The sequence below is a fragment of the Ananas comosus genome, linkage group 7, assembly GCF_001540865.1.
Source record: "Ananas comosus cultivar F153 linkage group 7, ASM154086v1, whole genome shotgun sequence".
Taxonomy (NCBI): Eukaryota; Viridiplantae; Streptophyta; class Magnoliopsida; order Poales; family Bromeliaceae; genus Ananas; species Ananas comosus.
The window spans coordinates 7165779-7192723 of NC_033627.1; the positions used below are offsets into that span (position 1 = coordinate 7165779).

At 40.4% G+C, this 26945-nt stretch overlaps 1 protein-coding gene across 6 annotated transcripts in view; it reads left to right on the plus strand.

The window, feature by feature from the left end:
- The window catches only part of LOC109712809 (insulin-degrading enzyme-like 1, peroxisomal), a 74347-nt gene continuing 48211 nt past the window's right edge, over positions 810-26945 (plus strand). For 2 of the 6 annotated variants that reach the window (XM_020236576.1, XM_020236575.1), the window contains exons 1-7: positions 813-1236; positions 2331-2406; positions 2791-2858; positions 17064-17155; positions 17244-17317; positions 17422-17465; positions 17812-17863. In XM_020236576.1, coding sequence (XP_020092165.1) covers positions 1114-1236; positions 2331-2406; positions 2791-2858; positions 17064-17155; positions 17244-17317; positions 17422-17465; positions 17812-17863 — 529 coding nt within the window. In that variant the 5' untranslated portion in view covers positions 813-1113. Of the gene's footprint in view, positions 1237-2330; positions 2407-2790; positions 2859-17063; positions 17156-17243; positions 17318-17421; positions 17466-17811; positions 17864-26945 lie in introns of all 6 variants that reach the window. The other 4 variants (XM_020236572.1, XM_020236574.1, XM_020236577.1 and 1 more) reach the window with 3 other exon arrangements.

Sequence of the window (26945 nt, forward strand, 5' to 3'; positions counted from 1 at the left end):
AAATTTTGAATTCAAATATGAATTCACAATTTAAATTAATATTTAAATTTAAATTAAAATATGAGTTTAAATCACAATTCAAATCGAAAACATTTGAATTCATAATTCGAATTCAAATTCAGACTGAAACTCATTATTGAAATTGAATGTAAATAGCAAATTTGAATTTTGAATTTGAATTTGAACTTGAAAATTTAAATTTTAAATTCAAATTTCAGTCAATAATTTGAATTTATAGTTGGAACAATTCGAAGTCAAATTTCAAATTGAAGTTCTTAACTAAAAATAATTTGATTAAAATTTAAAATTTAAAATTTAAATTTAAATTCTAGAATTAAAATTTAAATTAAAATAATTTTAAATTTTAAATTTAAATATAAAGTCATAAAATTGAATTTAAAATTTCATGTTGAATTTTAATTTACAAATAAAATTCAAAATGTGATAATAATTTTAATTCAAATTTAAAATAAAATTGAACTTTAAAAATAAATTTACGTATTAAAGTTAATACTAAATATAACCTCTTAGCTAAGCTCTCTACTTCCGGTGACTTTCGAATTTTTTGAGCCGAAGTCAAAAAAGTGAGATTTAGTTATAACTAAACTTTATCGGCCTATTTTCATGAAGTGATTTTTATATTCACTTTCGAAAATAAAAAAATCGGTAAAACGTAATTTTATAAAAATACCACTTTTGATGCTCGGTGAACCAAACTTGCTAATATATAGAGTATATTAATATTAATTAATCTGTTTGCAAGCATGATTTACAGTATTTTAATTGGTTTGTGCCTGCAAGAGCTAATAAACAACCGCAATTTTCACCTTACAGGAACCGCTGGCGGTGGGCCGGCGGACATGGTCAAGCGTGGACTTGCGGGGTCGCTGTCGACTGTCTTTTGACGACGTGGCGTCCCTTTGGCCGGATCGCCCTTCTGCGTTTCCTGGGGTCCCCTTCGCGACTCGCACGTCAGCCATGGATACAAATCGGCAGATACACGAGCGAGTGGAGCACCGGCGGAGACAGTGTTACATCTAAACAGGCGGAGTCTTGGAAAGGTACGAGCAGCACTTAGTCGGAGTCTCGGAGAGAGGCGATCGATCGGAATTAATGGGTGTGGAGGTGTCGGACGTGGAGTTCGTGAAAGCACGCACGGACAAGCGGGAGTATCGGGGGATCGTCCTCCCCAACGCTCTCGAGGTCCTCCTCATCAGCGACCCCGAAACCGATAAGGTCTTCTCCTTCTACTTTGACCTTCTCCCGCACACTGATTCTTCGCTACTATGCTTTCCATTTTTGGTACAGTGCCCTGCTATCTATTACCTCGCCTTTCTATGGTCAATTTTTCTTTTCGGTCGAGTTTCATTTTAGTTCCTCCGACTGTAAAATTTTAAAAATGTTTTACTTAATTGCGTTTTCTCCTAATTTGCCTTTAAAAGAGATATTGTGGTATCCCATACGTCTATCCTACCAAGTATTGAACTGAAATCTTTTCTATATTTATATTGTTGATCATCGAACTAAAAATATCAGATGAGCGTACGAATGAGCTAGTTCAGGGTCTCGAATGATATATCTCTCCTCCGTAAGGAACATTTTTTTTTTTTTTGCAAGGAATAAGGAACTATTTTTATTAATAGGCTTGTAAAATATTACAACCATAAACATAATAGTTCTTTGAAAAATTTATTTATAAAATTAGGATAAGCGGTGAATAAATTACCACTCTCTAAATGCAGCAGGTCGTTCACTACTTGTTCAAAATATTAAAATTGTTTGTTGTGCTTATAAAAGTGGTAAGCCATTTACCACTTTTTAAAAATGGTAAATTATTCACCACTCTCTAAAAACGGTAAATTATTCACTGCTCCAGCTTGGCTGCCTATATTTGCATTAAAAATTGTTATAGGATTACTTACGGAAAACTCCCCTCTACAAGGGCTATAGTGAAATCAGTTTAATAGCTTGGGGTCTCGAATGTCAAACTAAAAGTTTGAGGACCGAATGAAACTCTGAAGTTAGGAGGTACTAGAACAATTTACTCTGGACATTCTAAGTAAACATTTAAGGTTCAAATTATTTGTAGCGCTTTACTTTAGTCCCAGAAGAAGAATCATTTCCACACCTAGTGCATCTGTATATATGGATGGCTGGTGCACAAAATTTGAAACCAAGAAAGTTTAAATACTCTTAGATCATATGGATGTTCCATAAAGAAAGTTTAAAAAGTCTTTAGCATGAAGAGCTGCATGCTATTAACAGCATTCTAGCTTAACTGTCATTGTTATCTTTTCTTAATTAACTCAATTTCAACATATAATATATAGGCTGCTGCTTCCATGGATGTTCGTGTGGGTTCCTTCTGTGATCCAGAGGGGCTTGAGGGCTTGGCTCATTTTCTCGGTGAGTGTTTTGTTCTGCTCCTGTGTGTTGTTCAATCATTTAGTGAGGAATAGATTTGGTTTATATACTTGTATTCGTTCATGCTTTTAGACCAAATTCAAATATGAATGCATACTAGTGACAAGATATCTTACATTGTCTCACCTAATAAATTGAAGAAAAGAGAGCTTTTAAAATTAGTTGGAGAGAATACATTGGGACAATAAGGTCCTTTCCGGTTGAATTATTCAATTCTACTTGTTCTCTCTCTTCCTCACCTAAATATCTTTCAGAAAACTAGAGATTGCTAAATGGCGAAATTTATCGAGAGTTTCAAAAGATTCTAATTATAAATTTATATCGCTAGATTTCTATCCTCTCAGTTGCGTTTGCGGTTTCTTGCAGAGCATATGCTGTTTTATGCTAGTGAAAAATATCCAGAAGAAGAGAGTTACGGAAAGTACATCACAGAGGTATTATACAGTTATTGTGACTTAAAATAAATTATTTTAGTTTGTGAAAATTATTGGTCAATATTTTTAAAGGTCCGTTTGGCCTAGATTATGAAAAAGTGATTCTTGAAGAATAAATTTTGGTCTGGAGAATAAATTTTGGTTTGGAGAATTGATTTTGGTTAAAAGCTGTCTAGTATTTGGCTAAGCGGGTGTTTGGCCTGACTTTTGAAAAGTGATTTTCAGTCCAAAAGTGATTTTTGGCTCAATAGAGCGTATGACAACCTCATTTTCAAAATTTGATTCTAATTTGTAGAATTAGTTTTCTAATTTTGAGGCCCAAAATCAGAAGAGCTAAAACCTGCTTCTTGAAATCTGATTCTGATTTTGGACTCAAATTTTAAATTTTAGTTTTGATTTTAGGTTCAAATTTTAAATTTAAATTCACCTAGATCTTTCTCCCTCTTTGTCATCATGATTAAGAAATAAATCAAAGTAATGCATAAAGAAGAAAGAAACATAGCCATTAACTAAAGATAAAGTAGCAATACCAAAGGTTAAAAATAGTAAAAGCAACAAACATAAGCAAACAAAAAAGTGTCAATAGGCCACAACTAATCCTAAGAAAAGCATAAAACACATTAGATCCTAATCTTCACCATTCGTCTTGATTATCCTTTGGGCCCATTGTAGCTTCGGGTGGTGGCGCAATCAATGAAGATGGTTGATTGTTCGGGGCCCAAAAGGAATATAGAAGTGTTAAGAAATATATGCCTTTTTTTGTTATTATTGGTTTGGTGCATATAGAACTGGTTCATGAAAATTTATTTAGCAAATTAAAGTTAGATCCTATTTGCTGAGTCCTTCAAGAGATCTAAGTAGACTCGGTTCAGTTTTCCATGCATAACTCTAATTCATGTTAATTATGAATTGGAGTAGGATAAGGAATTAGCATTATACCTATATATACATGCCTGTATGGACACAAATAGTGTGCATATGTGGGAAAACTAATTAGCGTACATAGGCTAATTAATTCACGATGCTGGGTAGCCATACGATGGCAGAAGAGAGGCGGCCTCGCATGCAACGTTTGGATCAGAGTGGACGGCAAAATGGCCGTTCTCGACCAATTGCCTAAGTAGTTTGGATTCTTCGATGAAAGAAGGGCAAAAGATCATACCCTATTGGATTGTATTGATGCAAATATATAATACAAGAGATATATCAAGTATAGTAACAAAGCGTAGTATAGTAAGAATTTAAACGGGATTAGATACTATATAATCCTACTCTGTATATAATTGTAATATACAGTTTCCTAATATAAAGAATAATGCTAAATATGTCGTAACATCCTCCCGCAAGCTAAGCATCCATCGGACGGATGCGAAGATTGAGCCGCAATATGGAAAAACGAGATGGTGGTAAAGGCTTGGTGAAAATATCAGCAAGCTGCTTATCGGAAGAGATATGAACCAACTCCAAATCACCAGTCTGAACTTTTTCGCGCAAGAATTGATGGTCAAGTTCAATGTGCTTTGTGCGAGCATGAAGAACAGGATTGGCCGCAAGATAAGTAGTGCTAAGGTTATCACAATAAATACTGATGGGTAGCCAAAGGAAAACACCAAGGTCGTGAAGTAGACGACGGATCCATATTGTCTCAGCAAGCGCGTAGGCGACAGCATGATACTCCGCTTCAGAATTAGAGCCAGAAATGGTGGGATGCTTCTTAGTGGACAAGGAGATAAGATTGGGCCCCAAAAATATGCAATATCCGGAGGTAGACCGTCGGGTATCCGGACAACCAACCCAATCAGCATCGACAAATGCTACAAGAGAAAGATTAATGCAGCGAGATATAGGCAGGCCATAAGTCAATGTGCCCCGAATATACTATAGAATACGCTTAACCGCTTGCATGTGAAGTTCACGAGGAGCATGTAGATACTGGACAACGGAGTTGACGGCATACGATATATCTGAACGGGTGAAGGTAAGATACTGAAGAGCACCAACAAGCCGACGATAACTATAGAGATCCTCAAGGGGACGTCCTTCATGAGAAGAGAGACGAGAAGTCGGAGAGAGAGGAGTAGAGACGAGCTTACTATCAAGAAAACCATGTCGCTCAAGCAACTGATACGCATATTTGTGCTGAGTCAGATGAAAACCAGAAGATGAGCTATTTACCTCAATGCCCAAGAAATAATGTAACGACCCGAGATCTTTCATGGCGAATTCCCGCTGTAAGGTGGTAATAAAAGCATCTAAAAGAGAGGAGGAGCTGCCGGTGATAATAATATCATTAACATATAATAGAAGAACAAGAGTGCCAAAAAAAGAGCGACAAATGAACATTGAAGGATCAGTAGAGCCTCCAACAAAACCTATTTTAGAGAGAAAATAAGTAAACTGCTGAAACCAAGCCCGAGGTGCCTGTTTTAGACCGTAGATTGCTTTGCGGAGACGACAAACATGATGAGGAAAAGAAGGATGCACAAAACCAGGTAGTTGTTGCATATAAACCTCTTCAGAGGGAGTGCCATGAAAAAAAGCATTCTTCACATCTAGTTGTCGAAGGGACCACCCGGAGGAAACAGCCACCGAAAGAACAGTATGAATAGTGGTCGACTTGACAACGGGAGAAAAGTTCTCATCAAAATCAATGCTTTGTTGCTGTTTACTGAGCCACAAGCCGAGCTTTGAGACGCTTGAGAGAACCATCCGCCTTTTGCTTTGCTTTGTAGACCCATTTACAAATAATGAGATTAATGGGAAAGGGAGGAAGAACAAGATCCCAAGTAGCATTGGTCAGTTGGGCATCAAACTCTTCAGCCATGGCAGCACGCCAACCTGCATCTTGAAAAACTTCATGAAAAGAGTAAGGTTCAATAGGCAGAGGAGAACACGCAGAGGCCAGTAAGGAAGTAGACTCAGCTAAACCCTTAGTCATGGATCGAGTGAGTATAGAGTGTTTGCGTGGAGGTAAAAAAGGTTCAGTAGGAGAAGAAGAAGGCACTACAACAGGCTGAGGGGAAGGTGGACGATCAGAGGCCGGTGGTGGCAGTGCAACATGAACAGAGGAAATAGCAGTAGGCCGGAGGTTGTGTCGTTTGGTATAGACCTAGAGTTTTGATGGACCAGCGGCAGTGGCATCATTCCCATTCCTAACCTGTGAGGCATCAGAATTCGAGGTGGAAGGAAATGTTGATGAATCCTCAGACGGTGAAACAGGTGTATGTGCATCGGAACCAGTATCAAGAGAGAAGCGTGTGAAGGAGAAGCCAAAAATAGCGTCAATGGTAAAAGGACTCACCAGGAAAGGAGGATTAGATAGAAATTGTTGAAACATATGAAAGTTTGAAAAAGTGGAGAACTTAGAGAGACAAGAAAATAGAAAAACAGTTTCAACAAAGGTAACATGCCAAGAGATAAAAACTTTACCAGTGCTTGGATGGAGACAGCGAAAACCTTTATATTTATCAAAGAGTCCTAAGAAGACCCAAGGAAGTAATCGAGGAGAAAGCTTGTGAGCTGCAATGTCCTATATATCGGGATAACACAAACATCCAAAAACTCTGACAAGTTGCAAGTCGGAGGATGAACAACCATGCAGAATTTCATATGGCGATTGTTCTTTTAAAATAGTAAGAGAAGGAATTCGATTCACGAGAAATACAATAGTTTGGACGGCATCAGCCCAGAAACGAGGAGGCATGCAGGCTTGAAACAACAAACTTCTAACAATGTTAGTTAAATGTCTATGCTTCCTTTCGGCGAGATCATTTTGTTGTGGAGTATAAGGACAAGAAAAGCGGTGAAGAATTCCATTTTGTGAACAAATGGTAGAAAACTTATCATTTACAAACTCCGTACCATTGTCAGATTGCAAAATTTTGATTGCGCTATGAAATCTGTTTTCTACCATTACTTTAAATTCGAGAAATTTGTCAAAACCTCATGTTTAAATTTCAAAAGATAAAGGCAAGAAAATCGAGAGTAATCATCTATGAATATAACATAATATTTGTAGCTAGAAACCGATGGAACAGGTGATTGCCATACATCATAATGCACAATATGAAAGGGAAACGTAGATTTGGATTCAGAATCATGAAACGAGAGTTTAACATAATTTTTCATATTACAAGCAATGGAAATAGATAATGTCAAAGTAGAATTATCATAAAAAATAATATTATTGTTTTTAATAAATGCAGAAAGAACGGAAAGATTAGGATGACCTAACCGTCTCTACCAAACATCACCACTAAACCTAGATGCAACAAGACCTATCTGTTGCTTATTCTGTCACGCCCCGCGACCGCAACCAATTTGGCCGGTCCGGGGACGTCGAACAGACGCCGAACGGACAGCACCTCCCTTGTCTGCCCAAGGCTAAGCATCAACAATCATGTACAAGAGTTGTCTAAGAAAACTCAATACATACATGATCATAAGCGAAGCACCACAAGTGCTATGCAAGTAAGAGCAAGAGTCACAAGTACATACAAGTGAATAAAAGAGAGAACATTCAATCTATTACATCACATTTGATTTACATTTACAACTTCCAAAATAGGGATACAAGTTCATCTCATCATGATATAAATATGAATACAACTCTCCAAAAGCATCTCACTACCTATACATCATCTACACTCATGTACAAAGGGTGTCACTAATGCAAAAGGAAAGCCTCTACTACTAGGGCGCTATGCCCTTACCACGATCCTCGCCCGGTGCGCTCGCACTCGGCCCTGCAACAAAGTGGGGTGAGAACTATATAAATATAGTTCCCAGTGGGTTCGGCCGCCGACTCTGCCGATCTCCCCACTAGGTCTAAGTGGGCAAAAGCAGATAGATAGGTAGATAGATATGAAAGCAATAACGACATAGTAAGAAAAGCTAAACTACTATGCCCAATCAAGTACAATGAATGCATGCACTACATAGTAAGAGATCAACTAACATGCTACTATGTCCAATAAGCAAATGTCCAATAAGTAATGCTATTCTCTTGTTTACCCAATCATTGGCTAACCCGAAGGTTCGCCTACGACTCACAATGCCATCTCGTATGGTAAGGAGACGCACATCGCTCACAAACCCGAGATCGTCTGCGGGACATCAACTCTGCCCCTCGTGTGACAAAACCTCCGGAGTGCACGCTTGTGTGGAGCGACCACCACAAGCTCAAACAGACTGTGAGTATGATCTAATCCTCTCAACTCGAGGATACCCTACTAACTAGGGCTAACAATCACTCGGGAATCCACCTATCCTAAGGTTCATATGCAAGTGTTTGACCATACTAAGTTCTTGTTCAATGATTCATCACTAGGGAATCCGCCTATCCCTAAGTTCATATGCCATAAGTGTCACTCTACACTAAGTTGTATGCCACTCGTCCTGTTATTATTTATTGTTTTCATGCCACTCATTATGTCACTATGAACCATCAAGTTCATCTCTTACCTCGGCACTATAGGATTCAATGTCACGACCCAATCCTTATCTATCCACTATATCAAGCATTCGACTCACACTATGATATCAACTAGAACGCATAAGGAATGGAAATGCACATTAACACCCTACAATGCAAGCTATATAAGAGATGCAAGGTTCCCAACGCGCTAAGACATAAAGAGGAGCCCGGTTGCTTCGGGATGACACCACCCACCTTCTAGCGATGTTGCGACCCAAGGTATGCGATTCGGCGATTTTAGGACGTCGCCTCGGCCTTCCAGGCAGAAACGAAGCTACGACCGTCCCCTTTGCCAATAACTTCGCACAGGCTCGACGGATTGCCGAACCGACTTCGCCAACGCGTTTAAACACCTAGCAATTAGGTTTACACATGCTTAATTTAGATCAAACCCCTTATTTCTCAAAAACCCACTTTTGAAGCCCTAGATTGCAACTATGCAAGAATCTATCATTTAGCCTCTAGATTCAAGCATTATTCACCTATTAGGCATGCTAGGGTTCCAACTAATCCACTTCTAGAGCATATAAAGCTAACCCTAGAGATCTACCATGAATGGACCACAAGCTTACCTCCAAAAGCTTGCTCCTTGGCGAAGAAGAAGAAGAAGAAGATGCTAATCCTTCTCCTTGACTCAATCTCCACCAAATCCTCCTCCTTCCCCACCTTGAAGAGAGAGAGAAAGCTTTAGAGAGAGAGAGGGAGAGTTTTAGGGTTAGGTTAGAAGAAAAGTGAGAGATGAGAGAAAGGCCACCCTCCACTTAACCCCACACATGCACAATTGCTCAAAACCCCCTCAACAATGCAAGTTATGCACAGCCCATACAGGGCATTTTCGGGTACGGGGACCGGTCTTTCCCTAGAGGGACCGGTCCCCGAAAGCAAACTTTGCGGGCAGAGCTATTCTGCCCATTCTACGCGTACGGGGACCGGTCCCCTCCTCCTGAGGGACCGGACCCCGAGAGCAATTTTCGTACGCAGCATTTTTCTGCCACACACCATACGTACGGGAACCGGTCCCTCCCGTCAGGGACCGGTGTTACGATATATTTTATCTATATTAGGATGTTACGATATATTAGGATATTGTGTTTTATTGCCTTATATAGAGTAGTATCATTGCCTTCTATAGAGTAGGATTATATAGTATGTAATCCTAGTTATACTCTTACTATAGTAGTCATTGTTACTATAGTAAGACAATCTCTTGTACTATATATATTCATTAATACAACTCAAGAGGGTATGCACTTTAGCCCTTCTTTCATGGTATCAGAGCGGGAACCCTAATGTGGGGATATCGATCCATAGCCACCATCCACCATTAATCTCACCTTTTTCTATAGGTGTCTTTTCTTTTGGTTTTCTATCTTCCCAATACTGCTACAGTACTGCTACAGTATCATCGCTACAGTACTGGCGCTACAGTAACAGCGCTACAGTAACAGCGCTACAGTATTTCTGCTACAGTATTTTCAGCCTTTCTGTGATTTCTCTTTGCTCCTCTGGTGCCGCTCGGACTGTCCTACTGTTGGTTGCTCGTATCACTCGGTTCTTTCCTTGGTGCGGTCGATCTTATTTGGTGATAAGTGGTTCCTCTCATGTGATAGAATTCAGGTTTTTTTTTTATTCACATCCGCTACATTCCGATTTATCTTTCTTTCTTATCTAGTGGTGGATCCTTATCTTAAGGTAGTAAACATGTCTTCTTCTACCTCAAATTTGCCAATTGTTAATATCAAAACTCTCATACCACTAGAACTCACCGATTCTACATATCTTGTGTGGAAACAAGTCTTTCTTAATGTTCTAGAAAGTTTTGATGTTACAAAACATGTGGACGGAACTAGTGTTGTGCCTTCTCAGACTATCGATACTGCTGATAAGAAGGAGGTTATAAATCCTGAATATGTGAGTTGGAAAAAGAACGATACTACTATACTTTCATGGATTAATGCCACTTTATCTCTTAGCATATTACATATGGTTGTTTCTAGCTCACCTAAAACTGCATATGATGCTTGGAGAATTATTGAGGCATATTTTCTTGATAAGACTGCTTCCACGGCTTTTTCTCTAAAATCTGAATTGCGGAGCATCAAGAAAGGCTCAATGAGCATGAGTGATTACATGCAAAAGATCAAGACGATTGGTAATGCTCTTCAGGCGATTGGTGAAATCGAGTCAGACCATAATTTGGTCATGACTGTTCTTCTAGGGCTACCTGAGGAATATCGAGGTTTTGTTAGTGCTCTAAACACACACAGAAATAAGCCAACTTTTGAACAACTTCGTCCACTCTTGATGCAAGAAGAAACAGAAGTTCAGCGTCGCACTAGTGTGACTACGTCCTCTGCTATTCCCACTATTGACAGTGAAGCTCTTTATGCCAATCGTGGACGTGGTAATCGTGGAGGCCGTGGAGGTAGATATCGTGGAGGCCGAGGACAACGTGGTAGACACTATTCTGGTCGTGGATCTCCTGAAATCTACCCACAGTCTCAACCTAATTATCCTCAACAATCTTACACTCCAAATCAACAACCATATATTCCGAAGTCCGGCATACAATGTCAGATATGTGGAAAGTTCAATCATTCTGCTCTTCAGTGCAGACAACGCTTCAATCATTCTTTCGCTGCTGATGAAGTTCCTCAGACCTTTGCTGCTATGAACCTTCACGAACCCGGTGAGGAAGTCTGGTATCCGGATACCGGAGCATCAAATCATATAACCGCAAACTCTGGTATTCTCTCATCTTCTAAACCTTATAGTGGGCATGAAAAAATTCTTGTTGGTAATGGAAATTTACTTGATATTACTCAGACAGGTGAAACTCAATTGAATACATCTTCTAACTCTTTTGCTCTAAAAAATGTTCTTGTTGTTCCTACTATTAAGAGAAATTTACTTTCAGTGCGTAAATTCTGTCAAGATAATAATTCTCTTTTTGAATTTGACTCTACTGGTTTCTCTGTGAAGGACAAGGAAACAGGGAAGGAGCTTCTTCGATGTCCTAGCTCGGGAACATCACTTTATCCAATTTCTTCTAGACTTGCAAGTGTAGGGAATAAGCAACAACTAGCTCTTATTGCATCTAGATTTAGTGGAGATGTCTGGCATAGACGGTTAGGTCATCCTAGTCTTCCTGTTCTTTCTACATTTATTAAAAATAATAAAATTGTTTCTGATTCTGCACTGAAATTATCTGTCTGCAATGCTTGTAATATGGGAAAACATGTTAAACTCTCATTTCATGATTCAGAATCTCAATCTGCTTTTCCTTTTCATATTGTTCATTCTGATGTTTGGCAATCACCTGTGCCCTCGGTTTCTGGATACAAATATTATGTTATTTTTATCGACGATTATTCTAGATTTTCCTGGCTTTATCTTTTAAAATTTAAACATGAAGTTTTTGACAAATTTTTCGAGTTCAAGAAGATGGTTGAAAATATATTTCATAGCTCAATAAAAATTTTTCAATCTGACAATGGTACGGAATTTGTAAATGACAAGTTTTCTAGTTTTTGCTCACAAAATGGAATTATTCACCGATTTTCTTGTCCTTACACTCCTCAACAAAATGGCCTTGCTGAGAGAAAACATAGGCATTTATCTAACATTGTTAGAAGTCTACTATTCCAAGCTGGCTTGCCTCCTCGTTTTTGGGCTGAGGCCATTCAAACTGCTGTTTTTCTTGTAAATCGACTTCCGTCTCTTACTGTTTTAAATGGGCGGTCACCATATGACATTCTCCATGGTTGTGCTTCTCCTGACTTGCAACTTATCAGAGTCTTTGGATGTTTGTGTTATCCCGATGTTCAGGACATTGCAGATCACAAGCTCTCTCCCCGATCACTTCCTTGTATTTTCTTGGGTCTTTCTGACAAACATAAGGGCTTTCGCTGCCTCTATCCGAGCACTGGTAAAGTTTTTATTTCTCGCCATGTTACTTTTGTTGAAACTGTTTTTCCTTACTCTTGTCTGTCCAAATTTTCTTCCTCATCTTCCCCCACTACCTCAAATTTTCAAATGTTTCAACATTTTCTTTCTAATCCTCCCTTATTGGGCGAAAGTCCTTCCTCTCTTGATGCCATCTCTGGTTTTTCCTTCACACGCCTTTCTCCGGATGTTAGTTCAAATGCATCTGTTTCACCATCTGAGACTGTATCGACTTTTCCTTCCACCTTGAATCATGATGCCACACAGGTTAGTGATGAACATGCTGCCACTGTTGCTGGTCCACCTGAACTCCGAGTCTATACCAGACGACACACCCTCCGACCTTCTGCTGCTACAGCTTTACCTTCTCCTGTTGAGTTGACGCCTTCCACATCGGACAGGCCACCTTCACCTCAGCCTGCAGAGCCTTCCTTACCAATCCGGACACACTCTATGCTTACTCGATCTATGGCTAAGAATTTTGCTGGGTCTACCTCCTTCCTAGCTTCTACACATACTACTCTTCCTACTGAGCCTATCACTTTTCATGAAGCTTTTCAGGATGCAGATTGGCGTGCTGCCATGGCTGAAGAATTTGATGCATTACTCACCAATGATACTTGGGAGCTTGTTCCTGCTCCTCCTTCTGTCAATCTTATTGGCTGTAAATGGGTCTACAAAGTCAAACAGAAGGCGGATGGCTCTCTTGAGCGTCTCAAAGCTCGACTAGTGGCTCAGGGTTACAAACAACAACAAGGCATTGATTTTGATGAGACTTTTTCTCCGGTTGTCAAGTCGACCACTATTCGTACTGTTCTTTCAGTCGCTCTCTCCTCTGGATGGTCTCTCCGACAACTTGATGTGAAGAATGCCTTTCTTCATGGCACTCTCTCTGAGGAGGTTTATATGAAACAACCACCTGGCTTTGTGCATCCTTCGCTTCCTAGTCACGTTTGCCGCCTACGTAAAGCGATATATGGTCTCAAACAAGCTCCTCGGGCTTGGTTTCAGCGTTTCACTTCTTTTCTTTCTGAGATTGGTTTTGTTGGCAGCACTGCTGATCCCTCAATGTTTGTTTGTCATTCTTCCTCTGGCACTCTTGTTCTCCTCTTGTATGTTGATGATATTATTGTCACCGGCAGTTCCTCATCTCTTCTCGATGCTCTTATCGTTACTTTACAACGCGAATTTGCCATGAAGGATCTCGGACCGCTGCATTATTTTTTGGGTATTGAGGTTCATCGCTCTCCATCTGGTCTTCATCTATCTCAACAAAAATATGCGCATCAATTGCTTCAGCGACATGGTTTTCTTGACAGTAAGCCCGTTTCTACTCCTCTTTCGCCAACATCTCGTCTCTCTTCCCATGAAGGGCATCTTCTTGAGGATCCATACACTTATCGTCAGATCGTTGGTGCTCTCCAGTATCTCACTTTCACCAGACCGGACATTTCATATGCCGTCAACTCTGTTGCCCAGTATCTTCATGCACCTCGTGAACCACACATGCAAGCGGTCAAACGTATTCTGCGTTATATTCGGGGGACGCTGACTTATGGCCTTCCTATCTCTCGCTGTGACAATCCTTCTCTTGTGGCCTTCGCTGATGCTGATTGGGCTGGTTGCCCCGATACACGTCGCTCTACTTCTGGATATTGCATTTTTCTTGGGCCAAATCTTATCTCCTGGTCCGCTAAGAAACAACCCACCATTTCTCGTTCTAGTTCTGAAGCAGAGTATCGTGCTGTAGCCTACACACTTGCTGAGACAGTCTGGATTCGTCGTCTCCTTCGTGACCTTCGTGTTTTCTTATGGCGCTCTATCAGTATTTATTGCGATAATCTCAGCACCACCTACCTTGCGGCCAATCCTGTTCTCCGTGCTCGCACGAAGCACATTGAACTTGATCATCAATTTTTGCGGGAAAAAGTTCAGTCTGGTGATTTGGCCTTAATTCATATCCCTTCTGACAAGCAACTTGCCGACATTTTCACCAAGCCCCTGTCATCCTCTCGGTTTTCGATATTGCGGCTCAATCTTCGCATCCGACCACCGGATGCTTAGCTTGCGGGGGGATGTTACGATATATTTTATCTATATTAGGATGTTACGATATATTAGGATATTGTGTTTTATTGCCTTATATAGAGTAGTATCATTGCCTTCTATAGAGTAGGATTATATAACATGTAATCCTAGTTATACTCTTACTATAGTAGTCATTGTTACTATAGTAAGACAATCTCTTGTACTATATATATTCATTAATACAACTCAAGAGGGTATACACTTTAGCCCTTCTTTCAACCGGTCCCCGAGAGCAAATTCTGCAATTGTGCAGAATTGCACCAGCTTGCTCTCCGAGGCCCTCTTCAATGCACTTAAGCACTTTTTGACGCCTTCGGCCTTTCCGAAGAGTACCCAACCGACAATCGGTCGATTCTAACCGAAGTTCAACTCTCGCATTTCGAAAATTCACTTCCTTATATATTCCCTACACTTGCAACTTTAGAAGAGATTGGATAGAGCGATGTTCCCGACCTAGGGCATCGAAGAAGCTCCGTTCCTGTTTTCTTGTCCTTCAAAGAAAAACCAAAAGAGTCAAATTCAAAAAAGGAATTATTGTCATGACAGAATTGACGCACTGAAAGTAAATTTCTCTTAATAAAAGTAACAACAAAAACATTTTTAAGAGCAAAAGAGGTAGAAGATGTACTCAATTGAGTTTCACCTGTCTAAGTAATATTAAGTAAATTTCCATTACCAACTAGAATTTTCTCATGCCCAATATAAGGTTTGGAAGAAGAGAGAATACTAGAATTCGCAGTTATGTGATTAGACGCTCCAGTGTCTAGATACCACACTTCCTCACTAGGTTCATGAAGATTCATAGTAGCAAAAGTCTGAGGGACATCATCAACCACGAATGAGTGATTGAAGCGTTGTCTGCACTGAAGAGCAGAATAGTTGTACTTTCCACAAATATGACATTATGTGCCAGACTTCGGAAAATAAGGTTACTGATTTGGAGTGTAAGGTTGAGGAGGATTATTAGGTGAAGGAAGTGGATAGGTTCCAGGAGATCCACGACCAGGATAAGAATTGTCTACCGCGCTGTCCTCGGCCTCCGCAATGTCTTTCTCCACGGCCACCACAATTACCACGTCCACGATTTGCATAAAAGGCTTCTCCGTCAACAGTGGTAGTAGAGGGCGTCGTTAAGCTAGTACGACATTGGACTTCTGTTTCTTCTTGCAGCAAGAGTGGACGTAGTTGTTCAAAGGTAGGCTTACTTCTGTGTGTGTTTAGGGCACTAACAAAACCTCTGTATTCTTCTGGTAGTCCTAGCAGAATAGTCATGACCAAATTATGGTCAGACTTAGTTTCACCAATTGCCTGAAGAGCATCACCAATCGACTTGATCTTCTGCATGTAATCACTCATGCTCATCGAGCTTTTCTTGATGCTTTGTAATTCGGGCTTTAGAGAGAAAGCCGTGGAAGCAATTTTATCAAGAAAATAAGTTTCAATGGTTTGTCAGGTATCATATGCAATTTTGGGTGAGCTAGAAATTACCATTTGTAATATACTAAAAGATAGGGTAGCATTGATCCACGAAAGTATAGTAGTATCTTCTCTTTTCCAACTTAAATATTCAGGATTTATAACCATCTTATTATTAGCAGTATCGATAGTCTGAGAAGGCACAACACTAGTTCCGTTCACATGTGATGTAACACCAAAACTTTCTAGAACATTAAGAAAGACTTGTTTCCATACAAGATATGTAGAATTAGTGAGTTCTAGTGGTATGAGAGTTCTGATGCTAACAACTGGTAAATTTGAGATAGAAGAAGACATGTCTGCCACCAAACTAGCTGTATCAAACGCACAAGAGATGAACCACTTAGCACCAAACAAGAACGGCCGCCCCAGGAAAAGGATCGAGCGACACGAGCAACTAGTGAGCGGTACCAGAAGAGTAAAGAGGATTCACAAAGAGGCTGAAATTACTGTAGCAAAACTAATGTAGCACTGGTACTGTAGTAGTACTGTAGTGCTGGTACTGTAGCAGTTCCGGAGAGATAGAACACCAAAAAGAAAAGAACACCTATGGCTCGGCCACTTCAAACATAACTCGGCCCAACCTGCCCTCCCGCCTTTTCAAGTGACTCAGCCCAACCTGGCCTCCCGTCACAGGACAGGATGCTGGCCTATTTAAGCCAACAATCCTTCCTCCAGCACCTACACACATTCGCAGCATGCGGGAATTGAATTCGTGACCTCTGGCTCTGATACCATTTGTCGGATTTTTGGTGCTAACCATTAATCTCAAAAGCTCGAGCTATTAAAAATATGCAACCAATTTACTTAAAGCGTATAAACACATTGTGCAGGGGTCTCGATTGTGACTCGGCTCATCCAGCCTCGCACCACTTTAAACATAACTCGGCCCAACTTGGCCTTTTGCCATTTCGAACGTGACTTGGCCCAACTTGGCCTCCCGCCACTGGGCAGGATGCTGGTCCATTTAAGCCAACACATTTATGCCGAGGAAAGATCATAGGCTAGAGGAACCTGTGGAGGAGAGAGAATAGCGCAATAGAAAACTCATTAAATTTCATCCATGAATATTTGGTTCGATGCTGAAGAAAATGCAGATTTTATCTTGAGTACCTGTTTTTTGTTGAAGCAAACTAGTGGCTATCATGTCAGTATAAATATTGTGTTACTAGCTTTTGCCAACTCTTGTAAAACTACATTATTCATTTTGTGATAATCAGCATGGTGGTTCCACTAATGCTACTACATCTTCTGAGAGCACAAATTTCTATTTTGATGTCAACGTAGATTGCTCCGAAGAGGCCTTGGATAGGTAAATTTTTTTTTCCTTTTGTTTTTTACACAGCATTCCCTAAAGATCAAGTTAAGGTGAAAGTTATTCTTTGATTTTTCACTTTCAGATTTGCACAATTCTTTAATAAGCCGTTGATGTCTGCCGATGCCACTCTTAGGGAGATAAAAGCTGTGGACTCTGGTCAGTAATGCTGGTTTTTTAAATTTTTCTCATCTTGGATTTCATAGTTACTGTTCTGCATATTTTTTTGTCAAATTTAGCTTTGTTTTCCTTTTTTCCTCCAGAGAACAAGAAGAACCTATTGTCCGATTCCTGCAGGATGATTCAGGTAAGTTTTCCAAAATCGCAAGAGCCTATTCAATCAAACATCTAATTACTTTTAATCGGCTTTTCTCAGTGCAAATTAGCATTTTATTATTAATATTGAGGATCTCTACTCAACTATGCATAATAAACTATCTTGCAAAAAGTTAGTTGTGACATTTATTGTTGATTGTAAAATAACTCTTCTCAAAACTTACTCCCTCTTGTAATTCTCATCCTTACCATTCTTGAGTAGTTGATATTGTTGATTCCTCTTTCTCTTATCCACTTTTACTCCCTCTCACTCTCTCTCTCTCTTCTGATGGTGACACTGTAGTTTAATTTCAGTCTTTGTATCTCGATCTTTTCAGCTTGAAAAGCATCTCTCTTCAAAGGACCACCCATATCATAAATTCAGTACTGGTGAGTAATCTTATAATCGACTAATTAATTGATGTCCTCATCACAAACTTGTTCCACACTAATGTCTTTATTTCCCTTTTATTTTTTATTTATAATAGGCTTTTTTGGGTCTGAATGCAACTCAAAAGTAGTTTTAAGTAGTTTTATGTCAGCAAATGCGACTGCTTTAGTAAGATGGGCATTTTGCAACTTGCTTAAAAGTAGGAAATATGGCAATGCCTCTAAGACCATTCATTGGTTAGATTAGTTTTGGTTTTTCACCTTTACAAGAAATCATGAACACTAGTGTAGGGACCCGCGCGATGCAGCGGGTATATATTACTGGAGTTAAAATTTCGTTAGTGAGAGCTACTCTTAGTTCTAACTACAATATTTTAAACAAAAAAAGTAAAAATAAGTATAAAAAAATAATAAGTTATATTTCTATATAAAGTGAGGCATAGGAAGTTATAGCAAGTGGTGTGCTTTTCAACTAAATCTTTATGAAAAAGATACAGATTACATAAGGAGAAGAAGAAACAGCAGAATACGTAAAAAGGAGGAGCAGTAAATTGCTAGCAAAAGAAGAAGAAGAGAAAATAAAAAGGGTAGAAGATGCAGCAGAGAAGCAGTAGGCAACAACTCTTGCCAATTGTTTTCAAAACTATTCATTTGCTCTACTACATCTTTTTTCTAGATAAAATTCCGAGATATATGCAATTCATCCACTCAGTCTAAGTATTAAGGAAAAAATAATTTCTCAAACACAAACTTCCGAAAAATTTGTTGAGTTCAGATATTTACGCTTTTCTCAATATTTTTCTGAAACAAAACAACTTTCTTTCTTGGTTGCAATAGATTGCTCTACTATCTAACTTTCTATCATCATTGCTCTTCTTTATTTTAGCAGATTCTCAAAATGTGTGCCAGAAAAAGCATGAAGATCAAATTCAAATGTTTTTTTTATCGTCACCAATTTTTATATAGATGTAATAGAAGCAGCATAAGTGGAAGAAGTAGCAACAACAGCAGCAGGAGTGTAACTCGAAAAAATGATGTAAAAAAAAACCAGGGTTAAAAACCGACTCGAATTGTCGAATCCGATCGATCAGATCCCCAAAATCAGCGAATTGGATTTGATGCAAAATTCTCCCGAGCGTTGCAATTGGTCAAAAAATTTTCAATTGATCTACCCAATATGGCCAATCGAATTGCCATCCAACTGATCGGATGGTTCGAAGTAGAATTATGAAGCTGATTCCGACTGGTCAGATTTTCGATCAATTAGATTGTTCATAGAGGAGGCACCCCAACACTGTTCTCATTTGTAATAGAAGTTCATTTGCCTGGCCTATTCATCCTATAATGTTGTTAAAACCTCTTAATTCATGTTAATCATAAATATAATGTGATAGTATATATATAATTATTTTGTTGTTATTTTTTCTCTTATAAGATAAACATCAATGCATTATGCAGGATAACATAATAGCAATAGTGGTCCTCAGCATGAAAGGCTCATAGTGTGAAAAATGGGATGCTGGGTTGTGAGAGAACATAGGCACAATTGTTGGTGGAAAGTGACTCAAAGCCTTATAAGACTCTTCAACCATTCCCGATACGCCAATTGAGATGATGACCACAAACCAGTATTAACATCATAATTGCCACCGACTGTCCCTAGAGCAAGTGGTAAAGGGCTTGGTGGTTGGTACCCGAGACCTAAGTTCGAATCCTAGTTGATTCACATTTCCAGCTAAGTTTGTTTCTAAATGAAATAAACGAAGCGGGTAGCGTGCGTGCTATCTATCTCTCAAAAAAAAAAAAAAAAAACATCATAATTGCCACATTACCCAACCATTAACTAATTGGGAAAGAATTGGAATACTGATTCAACTCAGTTTGTTAGTTTTGATAATCGTCCTTCTTTGTAGAAGAAGAATGAGCAATAGAAATTTTTTAAAAAAATAATAGAAGAAGATTAAAATAACATATTTTTTTTCAAATTTTTAACTTAACCTTTAAGAAGATTTACAATACTTAAGAAGGGGAAGAAATAGAAGAATTGATAGCGCAAAAAGAAGAAGAGAAAAAATAAAAAGAGCTGAAGATGCAATGCTCTTCATACAAATCAACTTTATTAACATTCTTTTTTATAAATAATAGTCAAACCATTATCTAATTGCTGCAGAACATTATAAAATACATCAAAATCTATTACTTTTCTACATATTTGAATACACAGGGTACAAATTAGTTCAAAATGCATTCATGTAGAGAGAGAGTGGGATACCTGCGAGAAGATTTTTCAACGATTGATGGTGAAACTTTTCATGTTTCCATGATCCAAATCTGATAGTAACCTTCAACCCAAAAAAAGAAAAATCCTTTTATTTTAAAAGTTCTAACATAGCGGAAAAACATCATTTGTTATTTTGAAACTAAAATAGGTAAAAAAAAAAAAAAAAAAGTCTAAACGTACCTTGAGCAAGCTAGGAATAATAATAATAAAAAAAAATCTAAACATAATTAATAATAATCATATTTTTTTTGAGGGTGTGAAAGTGTGAGAGAGCAGCACCTTCATTGTCTCTATCTTTGTCGCGCTCCCCCTCGCCTGCCGGGCCCTACGCACTTTCGTCATCGTCGACACCGACGCCCTCGCTGTTACCTCATCGCCGTGCACTACCCCACCCACCCTCCATCGGCCACGTCATTATGTGGAATCGAACTTGATCTCAACAAAGCCGAAGGCTTCATACTGTGCCTCCGTGCAAGCACCACCATGGTGGCCTTCGAGTGCGCCGAGTCGTTAGAGAAGATGAATCGTGGGTGAGGTCGAAGATGGGAGGGACCTTCAACACAGTAGGGGTCATCAAATACAGTGGAGTGGAGGAAGCGCTGGAAAGGGTAGATGGAACAACAATGCATCTAGCCCTGTTTTCTGTCGAGAGGGGCTTCAGTTTCAGAAAACGAATAAACGGCTCGAGAAGAGGAAAAGCCCATTTCAAAAAAGAAGATTAATAGTCAAAAAAAAAAAATGAAGAAGAGTAACAGTCAAAAAAAATAAATGAAGAAATGGCTCAAGAAAAGAAAAAGTCCAATTCAAAAGAGAAGAGTAACAAGTCAAAAAAAGAAGGAAAGCAAGCATAAAAAAACCCACATCCTACTATGAAGGTTGGGCTGCCACGTGGATTAGTTTTTGAGGTTTAATATAGGGTTATAGATGAGCAAACTTATGATCAACATAATGTATTTAGATAAACAATGCTGAATATGATAGAATATCTCCATTGATGATTTTCTTTTGTCTTATAGTATTTGCAAGTGTTGGGATATTGTCATGCCCCGGCACTGAAGCCCTACTAGGAGCACACACAAACTTGCCGCACGGACATAATTTCCCTTATATATGCACAGAGTTGAAGTGCAAAGCATCCGGCAATTTTCATGATTTGCAAAGAAAACAACCTTGGAATGTAAACTTTAAAGCAATACCATGAGTGTTCACAAAAGCCATCAAGTTTCCAATATACACAAGTCCAACTATAGAGTTTAGAATATCAATGTAACAATTAACCAAAAAACATCTAAACTATTAAAATTTACACGAGTCCCAACTACAGAGTTTTGAAGAAGAGAATACAAAGAGAATACAAATTCTTCTTATTCATTCAATAATGAATTACAAAGATATATATACATAAATATTCCTATAATAAGATATTTAATAAGGAAAGATCTCTAAAGAAAGATGCCTAAAACTATGCTAGCTAAATAGGAACATAATATATACAATTTTGACTTTCCATAACATTTTGACTTTCCATAACACTCCCCCTCAAGTTGGAGCATAGATATTAATCATGCCCAACTTGTTACAAATGTAGTCAACCCGAGCTCCATTCAAAGCTTTTGTGAAGATATCCCCCAACTGGTCTCCAGTCTTGATATACCCTGTTGAAATGATCTTATGTTGTATCTTTTCACGAATAAAGTGACAATCAATCTCAATATGTTTAGTTCACTCATGAAATACAAGATTATAGGCAATATGGAGAGTAGCTTGATTATCACACCATAATTTAATGGGTTGTGGATTCTTAAGACCAACCTCATCCAATAATTGTTGTATCCACATTACTTCACACACAGATTGTGCCATAGCCCTGTATTCCGATTCAGCACTTGAACGGGAGACAACACTGCTTCTTACTTCTCCACGACACCAAGTTACCTCCAACAAAAACACAATATCCTGTAGTCGATCTCCTATCAACATTTGAACCCGCCCAATCTGCATCTGAAAAGCATTCAATATTTGAATGTCCATGGTTCTTGTACAAGATACCACGCCCTGGAGCTCCCTTCAGATAACACAAAATTTGTCCCAAAGCTTCCCAATGAGTAACAGTTGGAGAAGACATAAACTGACTTAATACACTGACGGAGTATGCAATATCTGGTCGAGTCACTGTAAGATAGTTCAATTTGCCAACTAATCTCCTATGCCTCTCTGGATCTTCAAACAATTCATCATCATTAGCTGTAAGTTGGAGATTAGGAGCCATTGGTGCACTGCAAGGTTTAGCTCCTAATTTTCCTGTTTCTGTTAATAAGTCAAGCACATATTTCTGTGAGATAAGAAGATGCCTCTTTTGCATCTTGTAACTTCAATACCCAAAAAATACTTCAACATCCCCAAGTCCTTTGTCTGAAACTGGGTTTGAAGAAAAATCTTGAGAGATGAGATTCCTGCAGTATCATTCCCAGTGATGATAATATCATCCACATACACTACTAATAGAATTATACCAGTCTCAGAATGTCTATAAAATACAGAATGATCACACTTACTCTTCTTCATGCCAAACTCCTAAACTACTTCACTGAATCTGCCAAAGCAAGCTCAAGGACTTTGCTTCAAGCCATATAAAGATTTCCGAAGTCTACAAACTCGACCTAACTTCCCTTGAGCAACAAAACCAGGTGGTTGCTCCATATATACCTCTTCATGAAGATCACTATGGAGAAAAGCATTTCTAATATCCAGCTGGTGTAAAACCCAATAAGAGGTGGCCGCCAACGAAATAAATAAGCGAACAGAAGCAAGTTTAGCCACAGGAGAAAAAGTGTCGGAATAATCAACCCCATAAGTCTGAGCATAGCCTTTGGCAACAAGGCGGGCTTTGAGGCGAGCTACAGAACCATCTGGATTCATTTTCACAGTAAATACCCATTTGCAACCAATAGCTCGCTTATCGGCAGGTAAGGGTACCGGTTCCCAAGTACTATTAGCGTCTAAAGCCATCATTTCCTCTTCCATTGCAGCACGCCAGCCAGGATGAGACAAAGCTTCCACAACAGATTTAGGAACAGAAACTGACTTTAGAGAGGTAATGAAACAACGAGAACAGGATGACAAACAGTCATAAGAAACAAATGATGAAATAGGGTAAGTACACGTATGTTTGCCTTTGCGAAGAGCAATGGGAAGATCAGAGTCAGAAGCAAGGTCGGTGATAGTAGTGACTGGATCTTCCGACGAAGAAGCTGTCATATGGTCTGTAGCATCAGAATGGTCGGTGATAGTACACGTATGTTACTCTAGTGGGAAGTAACAGTAGAAGATGCTATATGAGACTGAAAGACAGATTAAAGACTAGAGTTACCTGTCATATGGTCTGTAGCATCAGAATCAATGACCCATTTAGAATGGGAAGACACAAGGCATGATGTGGATTTACCTGACTCGGCGAGTGCAGTGACAGGGGAACTGGTGGACTTTAAGGATGCCTGATATTGGGAGAACTGTGCAAATTCTTCAGCAGACACCAAAACAGTTTTATCTGAGGATGGGGTTGTATACTCCCCGGTTGCCATGTTGGCCATCTGAGATCGTTGGTTCTTATTTTGAAGTTTCAAACATGTGCGCTTTGTATGACCAGGTTCATGACAGTAATAGCAAACAACTCCAAAATCTCGATTAGAGGTAGTCTCTCCATGACGGTGATTACCTCTATTGGCAATAATCCCTCTATTGACCCCTCTACTATTATGCCGTCCATTATCATTGCGACTCACAAGTGCGCTATTAGTAGATTGAGAAAATTGAGGAGTCTCCGTACGAAGTACTCAGGTGAAAGTATCATGGAAAGAGGAAATCTCAGAGCTAGAAAGAATCTGAGATTTAGTTGTCTCAAATTCTGGGGGTAAACCAGCAAGAAAACTCATAACCGCCATTTGCTCGCGTTGAACCTGCTGCACTTTTACATCAGGACTAAAGGGTAACAAAACATTAAGCTCTTCATACATTGTTTAATGTCAAGGAGTGATCCTCGAAATCCGAGGATTAGACTTCGGTTTGGAATCGACTGTTCGTTGAGTGCGCGTAGGCTTCGGAAAGTCCGAAGGTGATTATAATGCATAAAGTGCATTAAAGGAAGTCGGAGAAGAACCTCGCTTTTGATGTTATCCCGCCAAACACCCCTAGGGCTGGAGATAGAAGCGACTGGACCTCGAAGTGGTCGCTCCCGAGATTCCGGCTCAGGCCTGGGATGGCGCTCGTTATTCAACGAACCTTATTGGAGAGGTATCAAGAAATTGCAACCGCAGATTCGAATCTCCAAAAAGGTGCGGCGCAACATCGAGGCAAGGAACGAGATGGCGATTTCAGTGTGGACGCCAGTGGCGCGCTCCGGTTTTCGAAACGGTGGTGCGTCCGCCCCGAGAATGAAGAGCTTCGCGAGCTCGATCTTGCCGGAAGCCCAACCGGTCTCCCATATCGCGGATCACCGGCGGCACCAGATGTATCATTGAGTTGAGAGCCTACTATTGGTGCCGGGGGATGAAGGTGATATTGGGCGCTTCGTGGCAAGATGCTTGACTTGTCAGCAAGTAAAGGAGGAAGCGCCGGTTCTCCAGCGAGGAAGCTTCAAAGCCTACCTATTCCCGTATGAAAATGGGAGATATATTCTATGGATTTCATCGTTGGCTTACCTCGCTCGACAGGGGACACGATGCGATCTGGTGATTGTGGACGCACTTGACAAAGTCAGCGCACTTTTACCGATCCACACCACCTGGGCGGGAGATAAAGTTGGCGCAGTATATCTTGGACGAAGTAGTGAGGTTACACGGGGTGCGAAATCGATTGTGCTCGGATAGAGACCCCAAGTTCACTTCATATTTCTGGAGAAGCCTACGGGGGCCCTTGGCACACGCGATTGATTTCGGTACTGCATTTCAATCCCCGACAGGACGGACACAACCGGAAAGAAACCATTCAGACTCTGGAGGATATGTTGCGACGCGTGTGTCATCGATTACAAAGGAGGTTGGTGTAGGTATTTGCCAATGGCCGAGTTCGCCTACAACAACAGTTATCACGCTAGTGTGGAGATGGCACCGTTCGAAGCTCTTTATGGGCGGAAGTGCCGCTCTCCCATTTATTGGAGTGACGTGGGCGAGCGCACGGAATTTGGCCCTGAGGTGCTGCGGGAGGCGGAAGAAAAGGTCCGCCTTGCTCGCAAACGATTACTCACGGCGCAGTCTCGACAACAAAGCTATGCGGATAGGCGCCGACGAGATTTAGAGTTTGCGGCGGGAGACCGCGTCTTCTTGAAGGTCTCGCCTATGAGGGGTGTAAGGCGATTTGGAGTTCGGGAAAAATTGAGCCCCCGATATATTGGCCCCTATGAGATCTTGGAGCGGATTGGGACGGTGGCTTATCAGCTCGCGTTGCCGCCGAAGCTAGCGGATGTGCACAATATTTTCCACGTCTCCAATCTACGCAAATACATTCCTGACCCCGAACACGCGATGTTATACGAGCCGTCGGAACTTCAGGAGGACCTGAGCTACGAGGAATTCCCAGTGGCAATTACCGCTCGTGAAGTGCGCAAGTTAAGGAATCGGAAAATTTCTTATGTCCGAGTCCGGTGGAGCAATCACGATGATCGCGAAGCCACCTGGGAGCTCGAGGAGGAAATGAAGGCGAATCACCCTCGCCTGTTCGAAGGTTAAATCGAGGTATGAGTTTAGAATTTGGAATTCTAGATAAGTCTTGTAGTATTGAGTTCGTTTCGAGGACGAAACTCTTTTAAGGTGGGAAGGATGTAAGGAAGTGAATCATCGAAATCCGAGGATTAGACTTCGGTTTGGAATCGACTGTTCGTCGAGTGCGTAGGCTTCGGAAAGTCCGAAGGTGATTATAATGCATAAAGTGCATTAAGGAAAGGTCCGCGGGAGCATCAGTGCAAAATCTGCACTGGAGCAGAATTGCTCTCGGGGACCGGTCCCTGGCAGGGAGGGACCGGTTCTATCAGGCTGGGCTGCGGAGGTCTCTGATGAGACCGGTCCCTGGCAGGCAGGGACCGGTTCCCGAACGTCAGCCCGGCGAGAATAGCCAAAATTTGGCTAAGTCCCGAGAATCCAACTTTCGGGAACCGGTCTCTCGGACAAGGACCGGTCTGTCAGGCAAGGACCGGTTCCCGAACGCGAAAATCCCTCTGCCCGAGATGGCAGCCTTCGGGGACCGGTCTCCCCGAGCTGGGACCGGTCCCTCACTGCGAAAATGCCCAAAGAGGGCTGGTTTGAAGGATGAAAAGTTGAGGGGGCTATCTGCAAAATGGCCTTTAATAGAGGTGGGGGACCCCTCTCTTTCCCTCATTGCTCTCTAACTCTCTCACTCTTTCCCTCTCTCTCTCTAGAAAGAAAAGAAAGAGAAGAAGAAGAAGAAGAAGAAGAGAAAAGAGAAGGAGAAGATCAAGAAGAAGGAGAAGATCATCTTCTTCCCTCTCTCCTTCAAGCTAGGGCAAGCTTGGAGCTTGGCTTAGAGGTAAGCTCCAAACCCACTCATGGTAGATTTCTTAGGATTGGGTTTTATTGCTTACAATTGGTTCAAATGGAACCTAGAGGAGATGAATAGGTGGTTCGGGCTTGCAATCGAAGCTTGCACCACGGATTTCCCCCTCGTTGCCATTCTAGGGCACGGATTCGGGATTTTTGGAAATCGAGGGTCTTGATCTATTCTAATAGGTCGCAAATCTAATTGCTAGGTCCCGGAACGCGTCGGCGAAGTCGGTTTTTCGATCCGACGAGC